This window comes from Alexandromys fortis, unplaced genomic scaffold (assembly GCF_014885135.2).
Source record: "Alexandromys fortis isolate MF-2015 unplaced genomic scaffold, M_Fortis_MF-2015_v1.1 scaffold_349, whole genome shotgun sequence".
In the NCBI taxonomy this organism is placed as follows: Eukaryota; Metazoa; Chordata; class Mammalia; order Rodentia; family Cricetidae; genus Alexandromys; species Alexandromys fortis.
This window is the reverse complement of record NW_026068216.1, coordinates 182,782-207,074: the sequence shown is the minus strand read 5'-3', so window position 1 is coordinate 207,074 and position 24,293 is coordinate 182,782. Positions and strand designations below refer to the sequence as shown.

Here is a 24,293-nt window from a genome sequence, read left to right as displayed (position 1 = left end):
AGAAGAATTTGGACTTTGGACAGTGGGTCAGGGTGTCTGACCTCAGATGTGTGCCTGTATACCACGTGCACGTAGTACTTAAAGGCATAAGGGGGCGCTGAGTCTCCTGAATCCGGAATCACCGATGGTTGTGAGTACCCGGAATTGAACTCAGTTTCTCTGCAAGAGCAGCCAGTGCTCTTAACTACAGAGCCATCTCTCCAGCCCACTGATTATTAGATTCTGAACATATTGTATTGAATTCAGATACACAAGCCCACTGATTGTTAGACTCTGAACATATTGTATCGAATTCAGGTACACAAGCCCACTGATTGTTAGACTCTGAACATATTGTATCGAATTCAGATACACAGTTTACAGAATTCCACCAGGTACACAGTTGAGTCTTGGATCCCTAGCTAATGGGGGAACTGCCCTGTGATTTCTATTCCCTAGCCTCCACTGGCAGAGTGACAGCAAATACACTTGCACCATCAGGAGCCCAGGCAGAGAGATGCTCCTTTTGTGTGTTAGTGCCAGAGCTTGACAGTCAAGCCAAAGCCCAGGGTGCTGTGGTCCCAGCAGGGTCTGCCTGGTACTAGCTGCTGGTGGTCGTGTCTTAGAAAGAATCCCATAATGTTGCTGATAAAGAATTACATAGGGCCGGGCGGTGGTAGCGCACGCACACTTTTAATCCCAGCACTTGGGAGGCAGAGGCAGGTGGATCTGTGTGAGTTTGAGACCAGCCTGGTCTACAAGAGCTAGTTCCAGGACAGGCTCCAAAACCACAGAGAAACCCTGTCTCGAAAAAAGAAAAAAAAAAAAAGAATTGCATAGGCCCTCGCCAATGCTCCTCAAGGTTTTGACCTGAGGCAAAACCGGCCTCAAACTGTTGCTACACTGTGTGGGTTGTGTATCCCAACCTCCTGCAGTTAACATTTAATTGCCCTCCTCTAAACATGACATTTGAATTGACCGTGTGTTAATATTGTGGGTTGTGGCAGGATTGGTTTGATTGGTTTAAACAACATAAAAGCAAAACAGGTTTATAGAGGAAGACTCATAAATATCCATATTAAACAGTAATTGGCCTAGTCGTATAGACTATTAATTATTCATACAAAAGGTTGTCATCTTAACAGGAAAACATGCACTGACTGCTGTGAAGTCTCACCGTCCTCTCTTAGATTAATAATACCTATGCACAGATGAAATTGGTGTCGTCTGCTCAGAATGCTGTGTGTGTTGGGAGGTCACTGAACGTCTGTGGGGGTTTGGGTGGAGCCAGTTCATCAAACTAGGGGTCAGGTAGCTGGTGTGGGAGGAACCTGCAAAGGGGGGCTCCTCTGTGGGAGCTTTCCTTAGGCTGTGGAAGACAGAGCAGAGCAGAGGGAGGGGGCGGGCCTTCAAGTGCAGCTAGCGGAGGAAGGCTTCCCAAGCCGCTGTGACAATTGACACATGGGGCCTTACAATAGCTGCAGTGATTCTTAAACAGAGAGAAAGGCAGAGCCTAGAATCAAGCTGTCAGCTAGCCTTGCTCCCTCTGACAGCCTGAGGGGAGGGCCCTTCCTTGCCACCCCACTTCTTGGTATCATTAATCCTTGGTCTTTGGCATAAGGCAGGCTGACTTGTATGTCTCTCCATCTCCTTATCCTTATAAGCATACCAGGCACTGGATTGGGGGCCCAAATTAATTCATTATGGCTTCATCTTGGCTACATCTGAAAAGACCCTATTTCTCTTTCCGAATAAGGTTAGGTTCTGGGATTCTGGAGAGATATAAAGTCTAGAGCGACACCGTTCAATCCAGCACAGATGGCAGTGACCCCCATTTTAAAGATGATTTTCTAGGCAGGCCAAGAGCTTGCTGTGTAGCCAAGGGTGACCCTGGGCTGTTTTTTTGTTTTTGTTTTTGAGAAAAGTCTCACTGCATGGCCCTGACTGACTTGGAACTCTATGCAGACTCTTAGATCTGTCCTTCCTTTGCCTCCTGAGTGCCGGGATTAAAGTGTGTGCCACCACACCCGACAACCTTGAACTTTTTTTTTTTTTTCGAGACCATATTTTTCTGTGTGGCCCTGGCTGTCCTGGAACCCACTCTGTAGACCAGGCTGACCTCAAACTCACTGAGATCCACCTGTCTCTGCTTCTCAAGTGTTGGGATTAAAGGTGTGTACCACCACCTGGCACTAACCCTGAATTTCTAATCCTCCTGTCTCCACTGCCTGAGTGCTGGGACCACAGACATATACCACTGTGTGTGGTTTATGCAGGACTGAGCGTCAAGCCCAGATCTTTGTGGATGCTGGGACAAGTACATATGCTACCAGCTGAGCCACATCCTTAGCCTGGTGCTACCGTTCTCATGAAGGCAGAACCAAGAACTTGGGGTCCCCCAAGGGACCTCCTCTTCTAGCAGCTGTTGGTTTTGACTTACCCATGTTGGTCTCTGTTGGCTAGGACCTTATCAAGAACTTTATCTCCCAAGACCCCCCCCCAAAGTCAGCCTCAGGCTTAGGGTCCTCATCACAGGTCCGGCTAGGCTTTCGTGATCCCATAGTGACCAGGCACCCCAGCCCGACAGACTCGCAGATGACATGGAGGCTTTGCCCTGGCCGTCTGTTTTAGTTGCCTTTATCCAATATCTCCAGTAATATTTTCTAAATTACAAAGGATTTATAAAAAAGATTTATTTTTATTCTATGTGAATGGGTGTTCTGCCTGCACATATGTCTATATATGCTGTGTTCATCCAGTGCCCATGGAGATTAGAAGAGGGCACTGGAGTTACAGTCGTTTCTTAGCCACCACGTGCATGCTGGGAGCTGGACCCAGGTCCTCTGCAAGAGCAGCCAGTGCTCTTAAGCGCTGAGTTATTTCTCCAACCCCATACAAAAGTAATTTTTACCAGTATCTCCAGTGACCTTTTATTTCTAATGATTGACATTATTACCCACTTACTATCCTTTACTATATTAGAGGAAATCCAAATTATCTATAGAGGAGCTGGAAAGGTGGCTCAGCAATTAGGAGCACTGGATGTTCTGTTCTTCTAGAGGTTCTGAGTTCAATTCCCAACAGCCATACAGTGACTTACAACCATCTGTAACAGAATCTGATGCCCTCTGTTGGTGGGCAAGCATACATACGGGCAAGCATACATGCAGACAAAGCACTCACATAAAATAAAGACATAAACCTTTAAAAATAAATGAATAAAACAAAACATAATATATGCAGATACACAATCATATGTATACATATAAACACATTGCTAATTAGATCAGAAAGTTTTGCTCACAGACAAGAACCAAGTGTGTTTTGCTCACTCCCAGGCAACACAGGACAGGCAGGAGGTATGGCTCCCCAGGTCCCTTCCTCCCAGCTGCAATGACAGCAACTCGGGGCCCCGCGTGCACTTCGGAATCGCTCCTCCTGTAGACCAGGCCAGGCTGTCCTCAAACTCACGGAGATCCACCTGCCTCTGCCTCTCAAGTGCTAGGATTAAAGGCGTGCGCCACCACCACCTAGTTAAACAGGTGTTAGTGTCATGCTTCTTCCTGGGCTTCTCATATTCATGTTCGTTCTCTGGACCACACAGCTCTTAGCCCATTAGTGTAGCATGTCTAATAAAAACCCAGAGACTGATATTGGAGTTCAACCTGAAAGTCAGAAAAGCAATACAGCCAGCCACTGGCGCTTGCCTCTAGCTCAGTCCGAAATTCCTCCAGGAATCCTCAGACTGAGATTGTGTCTGAGAGCTGTCTCCTCCTGTCTTATATTCCTCTCTAGTGCTGGGATTAAAGGTGTGCACCACTACCACCTGGTTTCTATGGCAAACTAGTGTGGCTTCTTGGATTAAGGTGTGTGCCACCATTGCCTAGTCTGTAAGGCTGATCAGTGTGGCTGTTTTACTCTCTGACTTCAGGCAAGCTTTGTTTATTGAAATACAAGTGAAATATCACTACACACAAGGGTCAACAGCTCACACACACCAGCACAACACTCCTGTGTGCTCATTGGGAGCCCAGTTCCTTCATACATTCCAGATATCTGCAAGGCAACAGGCCCCCATATGTCCAGTCTCCTGCCCTTTCTAACCCCAGGATATTTGTGAGGTTCGGTGTCTTGACGTCATGACATCCTGGCATCTTCTGGGGTAACGGGGACGGGCCAACCTAACCTAGAACAGACAGGTGATTTGCTCGCTCAGGTCACATCCTCTGAGCTAGGTTCCGTGAGGCCCTTCCCTTCCCACCGTACACACGCTGTGTTCTATACAGTGTCTGCTATACCAAAAGTGGACCCCGGGAAGGGCACAGAGATCCTTCTAAGATAAGCAATAACCACAGCGGTGTTCTCTGTGCAGATTTAGAACAGGGTGCTGCTAAAAATAGAACTTGGCTTCCCTTACCACGCTTGCCCAGATGAGTGAGCTCACAAGGTAAGCGGTGTGTCCCGGGGAGGAGACAGAAGGCCAAGCTCTTTCTGATATGGTAAAAATCACACATTTAAGATCAGAGTGAACCATCTTAGACTGATTTTGTTCCAGCAGCATTGAGTGTGCTCATTGTTGTGCAATTGTCACCACTGTCTGCTTACAGACCATTGGCTTCACCCCCAAACCCCAAATCTGATAGCTCATATTTTGATTTGATATTACTCAAAAGTCAGGTGCTCGGAAACGAACATATTATACATTACATTTAGTCAGTATTTGCACCCTAAGTGATCTTTCGTAGGAAGGGGCACATTCCTGTCGACTCACTCCCAGAAATAGAGAGCAGCAGCTGGTGGAGGAGTCAAAATAGATTACTAAATCACTTATTCATCTGAGTGTGCGGAGAATAGCTTGGTGTTTGATTTTTTTTCTTTTTTTGTGCGTGAGGTTTTTTTAAGGTTAAAATTATCTTTCTATTAATAACCCTGTTATTCTGACTCAATGGGCATTCTGACAGGCTTTGTTTTAGAAGTTTCCTTTATTGTAATCATGTTCTTTTTCAGTATTTATTGTATATGTGTGTGCACACATCATTGTGGGCCATGTCACACATGTGGAGGTCTGAGGAAACTTACAGGAACCAGTTTTCTCCTCCGACTCATTGTGCCCTGGAGATCAAATGCAGGAGGCAAGCACCCTTACCCACAGAGCCAGTTCATTGGCCCGACTCGCCTCATAGGCAGAGTTAGCCACACTCAATGAATTTTAATAGTATTTTTTATGCTAACACTGACAGCATCAGTGTTACAACCTCATGGATCAAAAATATAACAACAACAACAAAGAAGAAACACAATAAGACATCAGATGAGCTGATATCAAGAAAACACTAGCCAGCATAAAGCAAAATATCTCAGAAACTAAAGAAAGATTATGAAAAATTCTTGTGTTGTGTGAACCTAAAATTACCTGTGTGAGTCCTCGACTTCTGTGTCTGTGTGCTTTGTGGCCATATTAGATAATAGATAGGTAGGTACGTAGATGATGGATGGATGGGTGATGGATGGGTGGGTGATGGATGGATGGGTGATGGATGGATGGATGATGGATGGATGGATGATGGATGGATGGATGATGGATGGATGGGTGATGGATGGATGGGTGATGGATGGATGGGTGATGGATGGATGATGGATGGATGGATGATGGATGGATGGGTGGTGGACGGATGGATGTAGATGGATGGGTGATGAATGGATGGGTGATGGATGGATGGATGTAGATGGGTGGATGAGAGAGAGAGAGAGAGAGAGAGAGAGAGAGAGAGAGAGAGAGAGAGACTGAACAGAGGACTGGTAGCTTTTCCCAGGACCTGACATCCAGACTCTGTGGAGGTGTTGGAGGGGAGCCACAGACCCTGGTCAGGTGCCAGGATCTAAGCAGGCATAACACCACAGCAAGGCAAAGGCCTCATCCAAGCATCAGGGATCCTGAAAGAGGCAGGTGTGTCCTAAGCAAAGACTTTTCAGTCTCCCTTCGTCGGGGACCAGACTTCTGACCCTAGAAGTCCAGCAGGCATGTGTGATTGACTCAGGTAATGGAGGATTAGATACCTGAAGGCTGGGTCTTCTCTGCCTCTCCCGTGCATGGGGATGAGCCCAGGGTAGAGGACTGAGGAATGATAAATACCATAGGCCGCTGAGGGCCGCTGGTCTAGAGTGTGATAGAGCAACAGGAAAGAGCCAGAGAAGACCAAGTTGACCATAGATAGCAGCACCTGAACAGCCCCAATTGATACCCCAGCTTCCCTCTGTGGCCTTTTGACTTCCAGTTAGTTGGGGAGTGGCAACAGCTACTGGTCTGGGCTCTTTTTGTGAGAAACTCATTGTAATCAACTCAAAAGAGTTAGGTCTGTTAACCAAGGCTGGGGTCAAATGGGGTCAAATGCAGAGTCCACGCCACTCCAGGTATTCATCCAAAGACAGTTGGATGCTAATTTTTCCTTTTTAAAAAGAAAAATAGGGGTCTGGAGATGGCTCAGAGGTTAAGAGCACTGGCTGGTCTTCCAGAGGTCCTGAGTTCAGTTCCCAGCAACCACATGGTGACTCACAACCATCTGTAATGAGATCTGGTGCCTTCTTCTGGTCTGTAGGCACACATGCAGACGGAACACTCTATACATAATAAATAAATCATTAAAAAAGTAAAGAAAAAGAAAAATAGGTTACACAAATGTTAAAAATTATGCCAGAAGACATTGGTGCCAAAATTGGCTCTATAAACACTAGGAAGGCAACTTCTGTGTTCAAGATAAAAGCTATGAATCATTCCGAATGACTTTGACTTTCATAGCGCTTCCCAGTCATAAAAAAGTTAACTGACATTAACTTTTTTTTAATAAGAATGCTTTCAGAGCATTGTAGAGACAGAGATGATGGGTGAGAAACCATCGGAGCACAGGGGAGAAGGGACACTCCAGGATTAGCCTGGAAGAGACACGGCTACACATGGGGTGGTATATTGAGGCCCGAAGGCTGAGTACCCTTATTAGGTGGGACCCAAGGTGCTGAAAAGACATGGCTATACCCACCACAGGCAAGGACCCTTGAGTTGTGGCAGGTGTATCCTTACTTCCAGCCTGGAACACTGAGACCCAGGGCAAGCTGAGGAAGCTGCTGGTGTCATGATGGGTATACATCTATGTTTTGATCATCATGTCCCCAGTGGGTTATGCTTACCGCTTACCTGACTTGAGTGACTACCCTATCCGTTAGAAGTGGGGTGAAAGCTCTGTCTCCCCACCCCACATGATAAATTGGATGTGTTCCTTCACCCAAATTTATATGTTGATATGGGGAGGGGAGGGGATGGAGCGGGGTCTCATTGATGAGTTACACGAGAGCCCAGAAAGCTCCCTGGCCTCCTGTGCTGAGAGACAGCACAACTGGGAATCAGGAAACCACGCTTCCCAGATCTGAATCTGCTGGTGCTTCTTATACTCCCTTCGCTAGAGCTGTGGGAAATGGGTCTCAGTTGTTCAGAATCAACATTATTCATGGCATTTTTGTTAAGAATGTCTTCGACAGTCTGAGAGAGCACCCCAACTAGCCCTGCCCTGAATCCTCACAGGGCTACGGAGAGGTGCTGGGGGAAACAGCACCCAGACTGGAGACAAAGGAAACTGTGAGGAAAGGTTACATCACTCACTGCCTTGGAGGAAGTGAAGGCCCCACAGGGACAGCGCACAGAGGCTGGGAAAGTCACTCGCAGTCCCCAGCACACTGGGGCCAACCCTGCAGGTTCTCACCCTTTGAGAACTGGTCATCTGGGAGCAGCCAAACCACTCTAATAACGCAAGCCTGAGTCTAAATTCTTGCTGCTGTGCTAAAGTTTCATTTATGTGTATGTGTGTGGATACGCAGAGACCAGAAGAGGGTGGCAGAGGCCAGGTGTGCTGATATACTCCTTTAATACTCAAGAGTCAGAGGCAGATGGATCTCTGTGAGTTTGAGGCCAGCCTGGTCTGCAAGCTCTAGGCCACACAGAACTACACAGTGGGACCCTGTCTCAAAACAAAACCAAATAATACAGCAATGACAACAGAAACAGAAGAGGGGGTTCGATATCCTGGAGCGAGGGTTACAAGAGACACGCTGAGCCATCTTCCTGCTCCCTAAATAGGTTTTCTTTTAAATTCTTGCTTACTTACCCTTATGGGGTCCATGGAGGTCAGCGGACTTTATGTAGGGGATCCTCAAGTGTATCTTCTGTGCCTTTCCCAGGCTAGGAGTCCCCCCCCCGCCATTCCTTCCCTCCCACACTCCTCTCTTTTTTCTCTCCCCCATATTTTCCTCTTTCCTTCCTCCAGGCATTGTAATTTGAACAGTTTTGGTGAACAAAACGGTTAACTTAAAACTTAGCCGGCGGTGGTGGTGCACACTTTTATCCCAGCACTTGGGAGGCAGAGACAGGCGGGTCTCTGTGAGTTCGAGGCCAGCCTGGTCTATAAGAGCTGGTTCCAGGACAGCTAGGGCTGTTACACAGAGAAACCCTGTCTCAAAAAAATGAAAAAAAAACTTTAAAAAAGTAGCTTAAGCAGAAAAGATATTCCCACATCATGTGTCTGGCCAGTTAGAGCAGGGCTTATTCCAAGCGAGGCTGGATCCCAGTGCTGGTGGGATTTCTCACAGACGACCTCCATGTTCAAGCCTGCTTCTCAGGTTTGCTGTTTCTTACCTTGGGAGGAAGCTGGCCCAGGACCTCTAAACCAGGTGAATGTTGTCAATGATCATGCTGTGTAGGGCATGTAGTGAGCAGTCCCTCTGTTAGGGCATTCTCCAGCACTCTTAGGTTGCTGGGTTTCTGCTGTGTCCAACATTGTTTGCAGGATGGCTGGCTCATGCCAGAACAGAGTCTCAGAAAGGACCGATTCAATAAAACCAAGACAGATCTTAGAAACTGGAAATATAGTAGTAACAGAAATGAAGCTCTATCTCAAAAAAAGGAGAGAGGATGAAACAGACTTTGTAAAAGACTGAGAGCAAGAAAGAAACAAGAAAGAAGTGAAAAATAAGAAAAGAAAGTTATGGGATAAGTTTACAGTGTTTAGCATCTTCTTGACAATGTTCCAGAAGGAAAAACAAATATGTAATTCAAGAAAGCTTTTCAATTCAAGCATGACACAAACCAGCACTTGGGAGGTAGAGGCAGGAGTGTTGGGAGTTCAAGATTACCCCTGACTACATTTTGAGTTTGAGTCTAGCCAGAGAGAGACATTAGATCCTATCTCAAAACACACACACACACACACACACACACACACACACACACACACACACAATGACTCAAAAACAGAATGTTTCTGAGGCAGTTAAGAGAACTGGCTGCTTTTCCAGAGGACATGGGTTAAATCCCCAGCACTTACAAGCATCTGGATATTCAGTTCCAGAGAATCTCATGCCCTCTTCTGATCTTTCTTGGGTACTGCATGCATGTGGCACACAGACATATATGCAGGCAAAACACACATACACATGAAATAAAATAACCAGACTGTTTCTCAGAGTGGAAGCATCTGTGGCCTGAGACTAAACGGGTCAGAGGACAGTCAGTGTGGCAAGCTGCCATCTAAGTACAAGCATGAAGGTGCCAAGTGCTAGAGGAGAAAGCAGCCCTGTCCGCTGGCTGAGAGGAAGTCCGACTGTTTGAAGGATGGAGGACCAGCCTGACATCTGCCATCAGCATAAACATACTTCTGGAAGAAAAGTATTCCCTACCCAGTTTAAATCCCTATCGAATTCAAAGATGTGTAAGGACGCTCCCAACACCTCCGCACTTACTTTCCATGCATCCTCCTCGAGAGAACCAAGGAAATCATAAACTCGAGAGGAACTCCATACTGGGGGATGTTCCTGGCCGAGAACAGGCAGGGAGATTCTGACCGTAGACTTAAATAAACAGGAAGTTGAGTGTGAACATGTGTGTATGTGTGTAGAGCTATGCATGCCATGGTATCTACTTTGAGATCAGAGAGAACTTTCAGGACTTGTTCTATCCCTTGAACATGAGGTCCATGTGTAGTAGGAGACTGTTCATTTGTTTCCCGGATGCCCAGACCCAAATAATCACATAGAAACTATATTCATTACAGCACTGTTTGGCCTATTAGCTTAGGCTTCTTATTAACTAACTCTTACATCTTAAATTAACCCATTTCTTTTATTTTGTGTATTGTCATGAGACTGTGACCTACCAGGTAAAGTTCCAGACTGTCCTTCTCCTTCAGCAGCTACGTGGTATCTCCCTGACTCCGCCTACTTTCTCTCTCTATCTCTTTCAACCTGGCTATAGTCTGCCCTGCCACAGGCTGAAGCAGCTTCTTTATTAACCAATGGTAATAAAATATTCACAGCATAACAGAGGGGAATACACATCATCTCCTTTTCTGTCTAAATAAAAAGGAAGGTTTTAACTTTAACATAATAAAATTACATATGCAGAACAGTTATCAAACAACAATTATAGTTATAATATTTAGTCCATTTACATTTGGCAAATTGAGGAAAATACTCCATCATCTATTCTATCTTTGTGAGTCTAAATTTTTTATATCTAATTTATCTTTTATCATAAATAAGGAAAACTATAACTATTTGTCTTCAACTCCATCATAGACTTCAGAAGGATATAATATTACCTAAGTAAACAGTAAGCAACTTCCAAAACTCTAGAATGGACAGAGATATCACACTGCCTGGACAGTCACTCAAAGTTCTTCTGTAATACTGGGGCATCTATCTTCAGCCTGCAGGCCCATAGTATCTGGCAGACTTTTCCATGAAGCAGGAAATTTGAAAGATGGTTTTGCTTCTATTGGCAGTGTGTCAGACACTTTCTTCTGTGTCCTACCAAATGTCCTGCAGTTTCTTTTATGAAGCAGGAACCCTGAAGGACCATCCTGTCTTTTGGAAAGTTCAGCAGTTACTGTGGGTCCTGCATGTCCGGTTCATACAGCATACCGTCAAGCAGTCCAGAAAAGAATAGTTTCTTGCCCAAATGGCTAGCCTCGTCACACTGAAGGCAAATTCCACAATGATTTTCTTCAATGCTCAGCAACCTCTCTGAAGTAATTACTGCCAAAAGCAGACATGGCTCACTGTTGAGAAGTCTAAGTTCTTAAAATATTTTACATGCCATATTCTTTAAGTCTTTGAAGTGTTGAAGATTATATGTGTAACTGAAAAATATCTGTGTATATTTAGAAAATCTAATAACATGACTATAGTTTGACTATTGTAGATGACTATTAATCTGTATTTCTTAATTATACATTATATTTTTCAGTGAGCTACACAAACATAATACCTTAAACAAGAACAGAAATACATCTACACAGTGTAACAAAATCAACCTTAAAACATATCAGTAGACCAAGATCCATACCAATTCAAAGTGTTAATCTTCATATCATATCCCCCTTATCTGCAAACTGCAAATTCAGAAGTCAAGAACACAAGTTACTAAAAATTTGGAGAAAAATAGCAAAGTAATGGTTAATAAAGGTTAAAACATAGGTAGGCATGCTAGCACATGCTTAGAGTCACAGGAAGTGGAGGCAGGAACTGCCATAATTTCGAGGCCAGCTTGGGCTATAACAAAGACTCTGTCTCAAAAAACAAATGAACCAAAACCAAAACAATTTTACGAATGTGGTGGACATACCTATAATCTCAACACTTGAGAGATCAGGAGTTCAAAGCAAGCAAAGGGACATATCAACTTCAAGGCTAGCCTGAACTATGAGATCTTATCTCAGGCCAAAGGTTGACAAAATAATTACTGGGGGGAACAAAAAATTTAAATAGGGAATGGGACATAGGTAGGGTAGGATGGCCTGCGATGTTTCTACTGGGTCTCAGAATGGCTTGAGACTTGAAACTAGAGACCCATTACTTTGATGAAAACAAAAGCCAAATCTTGTTCTCTTTTATGAAGCTTGTAAGGTATGGGGGCTGTAGGTAGGCCAGTGAGATGGCTCAGTGGGTAAAGATGACTCCCACCAGCATGATGCCCTCAGTTCATTTCCGGGACCCACATGGTGGAAGGAAAGAATGGACTACTGCAAGTTTTTTTCTAACCTTCCACACAGGCTATGGCACATGTGTGTGACCAGATACATTGTCTCTGACAAATAATGTAATAGAACTTATAAGTGCTTAAGAACCACATCCCATATTGTTATATTTGTTACAGTACAGCCTAGTTCCACTTAGTAACAGGGACACAGTCTAAAGAATGCATCAGGAGTCAATTTTCACTGTGGGGATATCCTAGGGCATGACCACACAGAGTGCTACAATGTTACTAGGAGAAGTAATCTTTTTGTTTGTTTTTTTGAGACAAGGTTTCTCAGTAGCTAGGAGCCAGTCCTAGAACTCGCTCTGTAGACCAGGCTGGCCTCCAGCTCACAGAGATCCTCCTGCCTCTGCCTCCCCAGTGCTGGGATTAAAGGTGTATGCAACTTCTGCCCTGCTAGGAGAAGCAATCTTATGGGACCTCCTCCATATGAGCAGTCAGTCCTTATGGATCAAATGTGATTGTAAGTATGACTGAGCCAAAGGATATTTCAAGGCTGGAAGAGCCAGCCTGCCTAGGAATGGGTCAGTCTCTTCAAAGACCAAAATGATATGCCCTCCAGCCTGTGAAGGGTTGGTACTCTGCTTGTCTGGAGACAGACATCCTGAGGTCAGAATTATTATTTCAACATTTAAAATAGATTTCCAAGTGTGTTTATTCATAGATTCGTGAAGAGAGTGAAAAACCCTTAGCATTCCAGGGAAAGGAAACACCCTCACAGTTAACCCTATCCACATTCTACCTGTATGTATGTCAGGCTCTGTATGCCTCACTGCTGATCACTGCAGAACACCCATGCTTGATAGTTCTGGGAACTCCGTGGATCTGAAGGTCCAGGGTAGGAACTAGACAAAAACAAGAGACGTTGAGAGGTCAAAAGAACACAAAGTTGGAGAAATGGGGGAGGGGCTGTCAGGGGTGAGACAAGCCAGTTCATGGAGTGTCCAAAGTCACAGGCATGCCAGCATCTTTGCTCATTCTCATTAATGGGCTAGGACGCGCCATGCTTCTGACCCCAACCAAGCTTCTTAAGAAGAGCAGCAGAGGCATTCCTCTCTAAGGAGTGGGATTTCGTTCTTCCGCGGATTTACCGTCCACTGGCATGATGGACTCTTGAGGTGGGGGAGAGAAGGAAAAGGAAGAGAGTCAGGCTACAAGCAGGAAGGAAGATCTGCCTGCCTCAGTGGAGGGCAGGGAGGGAAGGGAGTGGGCGTGGCTTGTCTCATAAAGAGAACAGATCATGATCTACGAGTCTTCCCAATACATGGGAGGTGGGAAGCCAGAGGAAGGTCTTTAGCTACATAGATAGTTTGAGGCCAGCCTAGACTACATGAGACCTGTCTCGAAAACCAAAACAAAAGTTTGGGGGAATCTGGGATACAGTCCTTTGGTAAAACAGTTACCTGGCATTTGTGAGGCCCTGAGTTCCATCCCAGCAAAACATGGGAGTGCAACACACACACATTTGGGGGGCTAGAGAGATGGAGCAGCAGGTAAGGCTCTTGCCACTGAGCATAAGAACCTGAATTCAGCTGGGTGGTGGTGGCCAACACCTTTCATCCCAGCACTAGAGAGGAAGATGCAGATGAATAATCTCTGAGTTCAAGGCCAGCCTGGTCTATGGCGCGAGGGCCAGGACAGCTAAGGCTACACAAAGAAACCCTGTTTTGAAAAACAACAACAGCAGCAACAAACCTGAATCTGATCCCTGAGGTCCAAAAGGTGGAAGGAGAGGCCGTCTTCTAAGTACACACGTGCTATAGCATGCATTCTTTACATGCATGCCATGTGCCCATGAATGTAACAAAAACTAAAACACCAAACCTGCGGGGCCGGTGAAATGGCTCGGCTAGTAGAGTGTTTGCCCTGAGAGCATGATGACCTGAGTTCAGATCCTACCCCACCCACAGCATCCACAGTAGAGCCGAATTCAGAGGCGTGTCTGTAACCCTGGCACTGGGGGTTGTGGAGGAGACAGCTGGTGACAGTGACTGCCTGAGTTTGGTCCTTGGGACTCACACAGGTAGAAGTAGAGAACCAACTCCTAGAAATTGTGCTCTAAACTCCATGTATGCCACAACACATACATGTGCCGGTCTGTCTGTCTCCATCTCTCTGTCTCTGTCTCTCCACACACACACACATACACAAAGTAATAAAATAACTGCAACAATAAAAAACTACGAGTAATTTTTTGAGACAGGGTCTTACTATGCATCCCTGCCTGCCTGGAACTAGCTATATAGACCAGGCTGGCCTGGTTTGGAACTTACAGAGATCCATCTGCCTTTGCCTCCTGAGTGCTTGGATTAAAGCCATGTACCACCATGCCTGGCCAAATTAAATACATTTAAAAATATAAAGTAGGGGCTGAAGGAATGGTTCAGTGGTCAGAGGACTTCGTTGCTCTTATGAAGAACCTAGGTTTAGTTCCTAGCACCCACGTGCCAGCTCTCAGTTGTCTGTAACTCTAAATCAAGTGCTTGCGTGTACATGGACACACACACGCATGTACACATGCATACGCATAATTAAAAATGAAATCTTAAAATAAGGTGTAGAGACTGACCTGAGGTTAACCTCTGACCTTCACACATGCTGGACACACATGTATTCACATCCTCATGCACACGTGCACAAGTGTGGACATATACATACATCACACACATGCCCATACACATGAGCTTGAGAAGAGAGGAAAGTTTAGAAAACTGCCCATAGTGTATAGTCTAGAGGTCACCTGATCTGAGGCTGCTCCCCAAGCCTACCTTCCTGGGCACACACAAACTTAGAGTTGGCATCTTCCTCTCTGCTCCCAGACTGTATTTCCTTCACATTCCTAGTGTAATACCTGGGGGACCCACTCCTCCTGCCAGGCTTACCGTTTTAACTCTGTTCCCTCGGAGACAGCTGAGATTAGTTTTCGTGTGCAGGGCAGGATGGTCAGAGCAAAGGGCAGAGGTAAGAAAGGGTGAGTGATGAGCCCCCAGCTGGCTACGGCACTGTGGCAAACCCATCACCCACCAGGCTGTGCATAGCTCTGTGGAGATTCAGAGCGGTTCTTGAGAATGGAAGATCCAAGTGGGCATTATGGGGTCACCCAGCCCTCCTGGCTCAGTGCCCATCCTCAAGACAGCACTGGGGGATGACCAAAGTCCAACATGCAGTTGGGAAGTACCCAGGCACTGAGCCGATGGCTGCCAACATGGATGCCAGAGTGTTTGAATCTGAGTGGCTGTCCACCGGGAGGCCAGTCTGGGGTCCAAGGGAATCCTCAGAGATCTCAACCTGCCTGTGAACTTGAAGCTGTATGACCTTTTCTCTCTCGATGCAAGGGTTCCACATACTTAATAGTTCTGTCGTGGGTGATGGCTGAGGAAAAACATCCAGCCCCAAACCTAATATGTCCTTGACTCTTTTCCAGGAATTGATCACAAGACGACCACCATCCTGCTGGATGGCCGAAGAGTGAAACTGCAGCTTTGGTGAGTTGGGGGCTGTGCCAGTCGGGATGCCCCAGCCCTGGAACCAGCCCCTTTAGTCCTAGCTGGAGCTGATGGCGTTCCCCTAAGATGTTGACTCGGCTGTCTGAGTCCATTATTTAAGGGGATGTGCACCTAGGATGTGTCCGAGAAAGAGCGCTTGTTGGTAGAAGACACCTGGTTGTCACCTGCTTCCTCTTTCAGTTCATTGGGTGCTGTCAGAGATAGAAGTAGAGTGGCCAGGACAGCTCGGTTCTCTCAGCCTCAGTTCTGAGTGTACAGAACAGAGCTCACAGTGTCCTGGTTCCAAGGCTAGGGGCCTTGTTTGATCACCTGGGCTACAGCTCCCTCTATTCTGGTCTTCCTGGCAGGCACCACACCAGTCTTGAGTTCAGCTAAACAGCGCCTGTCCGCCTCATTCTCTAGGACCTACACCTGGGAACTTGGGGCTCATTCTCTCTCCTGAGCTCCCTTGACCTTTGGGTGTTCTCGCTGGAATGCCAAATTGTAGTTGTTTTTTACTCTTTGAATTCTTTACTCTTTTAGGGGGCCCACCACCCAGCCCCCAAATAAATCACACAGAAGCTTTGTCTTTCTTATAAAAGCCTGGTCTTAGGTTGGCTTGTTTCTAGCCAGTTTTTCTTACATTATCCTGTCTATCTTTTGCCTCTGGGTCTTTATCTTTCTCATTTCTGTGTACCTTTCTTTACTTCTTTCTCAGTGGCTGTGTAGCTGGGTGGCTGACCCGTGATGTCCTCCTTTCCAGATTTCTTCTCCTATTTATTCTCTCTGCCTGCCATCCCTGCCTATCCTTTTTCCTGCCTGATACTGGCCATTCAGCTCTTTATTAGACCATCAGGTGTTTTAGACAGGCAAAGAATCACAGGTTCACAGAGTTAAACAAATGCAGCATAAACAAAAGCACCACATCTTAAAATAATCTTAACATTGTTAAAGACAAATGTTCCAGAGCATAAACAAATGTAACACACCTTAAAATAATACCCTACAACATTTGGGGAGATACATCTGAGGTTGCACCTCTAGTCCCCTGGCTCTGTCTCAAGATGCTGAGTTTAACCAGGCGATGGTGGCGCATGTCTTTAATCCCAGCACTCGGGAAAGAGACAAGGGCGTCTCTGTGAGTTTGAGGCCAGCCTGGTCTACAGAGCAACTGCCATGACAGGCTCCAAAGCTACACAAAGAAACCCTGTCTCAAAAAAAAAAAAAAAAAAAAAAAAAGGAGAAAAAAAAAGACGCTGCGTCTACAGCAGCGTGCATGGCCTAACCCACTCTGGGAACATCCTTTCTTCTTCCTGTAGTTTCTTGGCATGCTGGCCTGGCCTGAGAACCGCACTCCTGGTGTGTGTCATCATCTGCGGAGGATCTGCTTATGAAGCAACTGGGTATCAAAGAAGGATCTATCTTGCGTAATCATCGAAAAAATTTATTCTGTGCTAGAGATGGAACCCAGTGCCTTGCTTGCATGAGGGAAATATACTGCCACCAAGCTATATTCCTAACCTTAAAAGAACTTTTAAAATTTAAGTTAGGTTTACTTAAATTTCTGAGGATAATGTTATGGGCCCAGCACCCTTCCACTACTCCACTCTGCTGCCTCTGAGAATAAACTTAAAATCCCCTGCTAGGTTTCTAGTCTGACTTTTTGTTTTGTTGAGATAGGGTCTCACTATGTAGCCCCAGGTGGTGGAACTTGCTGTATAAACCAGGCTGGTCTTGAACTCTTAGAGATCTGCCTGTCTCTGCCTCTAGAGTATAGGGATTGAAGGCGTGTGTCCCCAAGCCTGGGTGCTAGTTTGACCTTTAAAGTACATATTAGGGACCGTAGAGATATGTCAGTATTAAGAGCACTTGCTGTTCATCCAGAGGACCTGGGTTTGGTCCCTAGCTCTACCTGTGGCTCAAGGTTATCAAGTAACTCCAGGTCCAGAGACTCTGACACCCTCTTCTGGTCTCTGCAGCATTCATCCAGTGTACAAAATCTCACACAGACACAGGTACACATTAATAAAAACAAACAAATCTCTTTTTAAAAAGATATTAAAGACAGGCTTGGTGGCACATATCATCACTGGGAGCAGGAAAGTCAGAGGGTCATTTCAAGCTTGGGTTAAGCCTGGGTTACATAAAGAAACCCTGTCTCAGAACAACCAGTCAGGTGTGGTGGTGTCCACTTTTTAAATCTCAGTGCTCAGGGGACTGAGGCTACAGAGTAATACCCTTTCTCAAAAAAACAACTCAGGGAGCCAGGTGGTGGTGGCACCCACCTTTAATCCCAGCACTCGGGAGGCAGTGGCGGGCAGATCTCTGTGAGTTCAGGGCCAGCTTGGTCTACAAGACCTATTTCAGGACAGGCTCCACAACATCAGAGGAACCCTGTCTAGAAAAACAAAGAAAAGAAAAAAAATAGGGGCCGTCAAGATGGCTCAGTGGGTAGTGGTGCTTGTCCTCAAGACTGATGAGCTGAGTGTGACACTCAGTATTGAGGAACAGGCTCCCACAAATTGTCCTCAACCTTCACACATATACACGCGCGCGCACGCACACACACACACACACACACACACACACACCATAGGGAATGTAGTGCCACGATCTCTCCAGAAAATTCAAGAGGGCTGTGTGGTGGCCTTGTCTTGGATTGGCAGGTCATGGCCACCAGCACAATGACTGTAAAAGGTACTTGCTGTGGCTCCAAAGTTTAAGAAGGTGGTCGTCAAGAAGAAACACCAGTTCCTCCTAACAGTCTCCAACGTCTTTTCCAGGGACACCTCAGGGCAGGGGAGATTTTGTACCATATTCCGCTCGTACTCCAGAGGCGCACAGGTAATCGCATTCCGGGACTGGAGATCAAATTGATTTTGAAAAATAGCGTTTACGGATTCTTACTCAGCCACTTCCTTTATGGCTGAACTAGAAGATAAGTGAAGCCTATATATAAATTTATGCAGGTCATGTGCTATAATCTGGTGGCTTATGTTTCTTCGGCATCCCAGATGCATTCTCATGAGGGCCTGAATGTATGTGTACATGCATGTGACTATCTGTATTTGAGCTTCTTATCTATGTATAAGCATGTCCATGTGTCCACTTTGCATTTTCATTAGGTGGCAACGTCCCCATATCCTATGCCCCAGACAAGCTTATAGATATAAGTTCCAGCCCCTAGCTCAACTATTTAAGCATCTATCAGTGAGCGTGTAGAACATCATGGGAAATAACTCCTATAAGGAATAGACAAATCAAAATTACATGCTTTTGTCAACGTATGTAAAATGATTAGTTAGGGACCAGGCAAAGTGGTGTATAACTTTAATTCCAACACGTGGGAGACAGAGGCAGGTGGATCTCAGTGAGTTCCAGGCCAGCCTCATCTATACAATGAGATACTGTCTTGATTTTTAAAAATAATTTTGTCTCCTCAAATCTCTGGACCAAGCTTGCCTCTTGTGTTCTTCTGTGTGCTGATCTTTGTGGCTTTGCTCCCAGGGTGTGATCCTGGTCTATGACATTGCCAACCGGTGGTCCTTTGATGGCATCAACCGATGGATTAAGGAGATTGATGAGGTATGATATGAGACATTGGCCAGAGGTTCAACAACAGGGAGAATGCTTCACCTTACAGCTGGGCCAACAGTGAGACCCAGGGACCCTAAGGTTCGGGAAGCTGGGCTCTGCTGTGCCTCGACTCAGGCATGCAGGTTCCTGGCTGGAGGGAGGGGTGAGTGGGCAGTGATGGAGCTGCTGCTTGTCCAGCTGCTGGCTGAGACCTGGTGCATGAGCACCAAGCTTGCTGATGCTGACTTTGTGGCTTTCCTAATAAAGGGCCACAGGTCGAGTGTTTTAAAACAGCATTAATGTCCTCCAAGTCCTGGGGGACAGAAATTGGCAGGGCCATGTTCTTCCAAAAGCTCCAGGACAAGACTCTTTCTGCCTATCCCAACTTCTGATGGTTGCAGCTACCCTAGGCAGTCATTCTGCTTTCTTTGTCACATGGCATTTCCCTGTGCCCCCTCTGTGTCCTCTCCTACCCTTATGAGGGCACCTGCCATTAGAACAGTTCCCTTACCCCTGCAATTCAGTAAGGCTTCACCTTCAGTTATTGTGTATACAAAGACCGTATTTGCAGTAGGGTACCACTGAGGTTCTGGGTGGACATGAACTTGTAGGGGTACACCACTCAAACTGTTTTCCTTGCCTGTCTCATGCTCTAGCATGCCCCTGGAGTTCCTAAAATCTTGGTGGGAAACCGGCTGCACCTGGCATTCAAGCGGCAGGTGCCCACAGAACAGGCCCAGGCCTACGCCGAGCGCCTGGGTGTGACCTTCTTTGAGGTTAGCCCTCTGTGCAACTTCAACATTACAGAATCCTTCACTGAGCTGGCCAGGATCGTGCTGCTGCGGCATGGGATGGACCGTCTCTGGAGGCCAAGCAAGGGTATGCTAAGGGGACCAGTCCAAGTCTCCTTTAGCCCATCAGATGGGAGGTGGTTCTATAGCCCCCTGCACGACTGTCTGCCTCCTAGGACTTCTCTCAAGGCTTCTGTGCCCATTCTCAAAAATCCAATCATTTCATGGCTCTGAGATGGCTGAGTGGGGAAAGGTACCTGCTGCCAAGCTGCCAACCTGAGTTTGATCCCTGGAATCTCCATGGAGGGCCTTTGACCTCCGTGTGTAGGGTGTGTCATGCACACACAAGTGCATACACACAGATACACACACAATTAGTTAATTAGACAAACAAATGCATAAATAAAATGTTCACTTTTTAAAAGCAAATGTATTTAAAAGGAGTAATCATTGCTGCTTTGGAAGAAAGCTCATGGGAAGATTTTTTTCTTTTTTGTGGTCTGTATATGGGCAAAGGTGGAGGCAGAACAGGGTTTGCTACATTCATCAGTGACACAGCCTCTTGGTTGAGGTTCCTAGTTCCTGGGGGGAGGCAATCAGATTTGGGGCTTCCCCTTGTAAACATCCCTCATTATGGAAACCATAACGTAAGTGGTTCTCTTTTCTTTTATCAAGTACTGAGTTTGCAAGACCTCTGCTGCCGTGCTGTGGTGTCCTGCACACCTGTGCACCTGGTAGACAAGCTCCCGCTCCCTGTTGCCTTAAGAAGCCACCTTAAGTCGTTCTCTATGGCCAATGGCCTGAACGCCAGGATGATGCATGGCCGTTCCTACTCCCTAACTGCCAGCTCCAGCCACAAGAGGAGCAGCTTCTGCAAAGCCAGGGCCAGCCGCGCACCCCAGAGCCCACCCAGAAACTGTACCAGGAATGGCTGCAAAATCTCTTAGAGCCTGGAATTGGGGGCACTGGCCTGTCATCCAGCAACTCAAGAGTCTGAGGCAGGAGGATCACAAGCTCAAGGCTCACCTGGGCTCAAGGCCAGCCTGGGCAACTAATGAGACCCTGCCTAAAAATTACGAAGTGAAGAGAGCTGGCTCTCTAGGAGAGTCTGGAGGACAGAGACCATTCTAGACTCAAGAAACATAGTCTCCATCACTCCCAGTAACGATGCTGCTTTCGTGTGGAATGCCTATGCCACCGGTGTGGTGTGAATGCCCAGTGTGCCGTGACTGACACTTGTGTGTGGATGTGCATGAAGCTCTTGTTCTGGACTTGTGTGTGCAAAGGGAAAAATTAGTATTCTGCTCTACTGTTGATAATATGAAATTATGGATGTTACCTTTATCATGATTGCTGTGCAACTTTTTCTGTCACTGCTTTTGTATGGCTGATAAAATGTGTGTAGTGAATACATATTCAAGGAAATCTCAGAGACAATGATAGTCAGATAGGCTAGCATCACTGGTATTACAAGAGGGGCTTTTTGTAAACCTTTTCATGTCAAAGGTCAATTTATAAAAGTGCTGCAGCTGCACACAGAGATTGTGTACCACAGATCTGTCCCATTTGGGTAGGACATGGATTTGATAAAGTTTTTGCTATGTCATTTACTACATTTTGGGATTAATAAGTAATCTATATTCATATTTTTCTGTAAACCTACATTTTTTGTACAAAGTGTTCTACAAGTTACGAAGCTACAGGAAGAAAATGCCAAAGATATCTCCAATTATGTTGAGCATAACCAGCATTGTTTCAACTGATTGCAAGGAGAAAGGTGTTTCAGTAAACAATGGAATAGAAACCGTATTATTTAAGGGAATATTTCTCAATAAAGTGGATATTGTTCCTCTCTTTGAAAATTTGTGATACCTCTTTCTAGATCTAAGTCGTGGCAGCCCTTTTCTTCATTTGACTCCTTGCTTGGTGTGGCCAGCGAGGATGGTTTTGGTTCACGATGCTTACCACAAAGGTTAGGTTTTGACCTTTGTAACCTTTGGGAAAGATTTCTTTCCCAGGTAAGAAACACAAGCTGGGCAGCGGTGACTCACACCTTTAATACCAGCACTCCGGAGAGGCAGAGGCAGGAGGAGCTCTGTAGAGAGTGAGTTCCAGAACAGCCAGAGGTACACAGAGAAACCCTGTCTCGAAAAAACCAAAACCAAAACTAAAAATAAATAAAGGAAGGAAGGAAGGAAGAAAGGAAGGAAGGAAGGAAGGAAGGAAGGAAGGAAGGAAGGAAGGAAGAAAGAAAGAAAGAAAGAAAGAAAGAAAGAAAGGAAAAAGAAAAAAAGATAATGCAGAGAAAAGGAGCAGCGTTGGGTGCGGGGCTGATGGCTGCTGCCCCCGTTCTGGGTGCGGGGCTGATGGCTGCTGCCCCCGTTCTGGGTGGGGGGCTGATGGCTGCTGCCACCGTTCTGGGTGCGGGGACTAATGGCTGCTATCCCTCGTTCTGGGTGCGGGGGCTAATGGCGGCTATCCCTTGTTTTGGGTGCGGGGGCTAATGACTGCTGCCCCCGTTCTGGGTGCGGGGCTAATGGCTGCTGCCCCCGTTCTGGGGATGTTGAAGCAATTTTGCTGTGATAGTTAGACCAACATGGAACTACACAGTGATTTCCAAGGTTAGAGTGAGACCTTGTCTTTACAAAATAAAGTGACAACAACATCCCTGTGTTTCCTGGCAAATGTCAGAGTTTATTGTCCCTTACTGAAGCAGAGAGCTGTGGCCAGGCATTTCCCTACAGATGAAACCCTTGTCACTCTTTTGACCAAAAACCCTACTGATTCTACAAAGGCTCAAGTCTAGGTCTCTTTTCTGGTCCTGCTACTTGGGAAGCAGGGCACAAGAAGGGATTAAATAACAACAAGTGAACTAAGATAAAGCTCGGATATTCTATGATTTTTGTTAGTGCTTTACAGATTTAACAATTTACAGGACTCCAGAGACATAGAAATGATGTCCTCAGAGAAGACGGAACACAGCTGTGTGGTCCACTGAAGACTTGAAGCTAACAGGTGAGCATCCTGCTGTGTGGAGAAAGTTCCTTAAATGTCTTTTCCTCCCCTCTTCAGTGCTGCTGGGACGGATGGTGGGCTGTGTGGGAGAGAGCCCCAGCTAAGTCAGCCACTCCACATAGGTTCTTATGCCTCAGCTTAGGGAATACATCACATGCACACACCACCATGTCCAGACCTGTTTTTTTTTGTTTGTTTGTTTTTTGGTTTTTTTTTTTTTTTTGTAAACTCCTGGGACCTGGAGCCTTTTGGAAGCCTGATATCTGTGGAACATACAGGCTGCCCAGAGGTTTTGCCTTTGTTCCCCAGGACCTTTGAGAGCGAACACAGCCCTCATGCACTTTGATTTTGAACCTCTGCCTTCCAGACTGCTGTAGAATAGATACATTTTTTTCACACCGAGTCTGTCATAGTTTATGATGGGGACCTGAAAAAGTGATAGAGCCAGCAAGTGCTACAGCAAATTTCTGTAGAATGAAAGTTATCAAATGGAACATATTAAGAAAAGTATTTATGCTGGGGCTGAGGGATGGCTCAGTGGTTGACAACACTGGCTGTTCTTCCAGAGGTCCTGAGTTCAAGTCCCAGCCATCTGTAATGAGATCTGGTGCCCTCTTCTGGTCTGCAGTCATTCAGACACAACACATAATCAATAAATAAATCCTTTAAAAAAAAGTGTTCATGCTTTGGTGGTGAATACACAGAAAGTATAGCTGAAGTGCAGGTTAAACCCCAGTGAACCTTTGCCATTTTCCCCTGTGGCATTCACTGGAAAGTCTGAGCATGGGTTCATTAATCCCAGGTGTGTGAGCTTCTCTTCAAACTCTGAGATGCAAAACATATCACACACGATTATGTCTTCATTTGCCCTGTGAAAATGGCTGCATTGCAGAGATTTTCCTACCCAGAAAGCTTTTTTTTTTACCTGATATTATTTAGGCTAGCCATTGAGCTAGAGATTGCTCAGTAGTTATGAGTACCTCCTGCTCTTACAGAGGACCTGAATTTGGTCCCCAGCATCCACATCTGGTGACTTATAACCACCTGTAACTCCAGCTCTAGGGGAATCTAACTTCCTCTTCTGGCCTCCGAGGGTACCCTCACCCATATGGCATATACTTACATAGAAACACACACACTTAAAAAATAATAAATCTTTAAAATTTATGTAGACAAAGTAAGTGCATTATAGATGTCACGGTGGTGTTTGCTTTTGCAAAAATTTGGAGATCCCAGACTCACTTTGCTGAGAAAAAAGCTTCATCAAATTAAATGTGGTTTTCATTAGCAAAACCAAAGCTGCTTGTTAGTGAGGTAACTCAAATCAGGCTGTAAGGGGAGGGGGGCTCACAAGCTCTCCCTGTGAGA

General features: G+C 45.8%; 1 protein-coding gene across 2 annotated transcripts in view; it reads left to right on the top strand.

The window, feature by feature from the left end:
• Positions 1-21,780, top strand: part of Rab40b (RAB40B, member RAS oncogene family) — a 32,243-nt gene extending 10,463 nt beyond the window's left edge. The window contains exons 2-7 of one of the 2 annotated variants that reach the window (XM_050130453.1): positions 15,483-15,543; positions 16,863-16,946; positions 18,327-18,387; positions 19,051-19,128; positions 19,776-19,998; positions 20,586-21,780. In XM_050130453.1, coding sequence (XP_049986410.1) covers positions 15,483-15,543; positions 16,863-16,946; positions 18,327-18,387; positions 19,051-19,128; positions 19,776-19,998; positions 20,586-20,857 — 779 coding nt within the window. In that variant the 3' untranslated portion in view covers positions 20,858-21,780. The remainder of the gene's footprint in view (positions 1-15,482; positions 15,544-16,862; positions 16,947-18,326; positions 18,388-19,050; positions 19,129-19,775; positions 19,999-20,585) is intronic. The other variant, XM_050130454.1, reaches the window with a different exon arrangement.
• Positions 21,781-24,293: the final 2,513 nt, after the last annotated feature.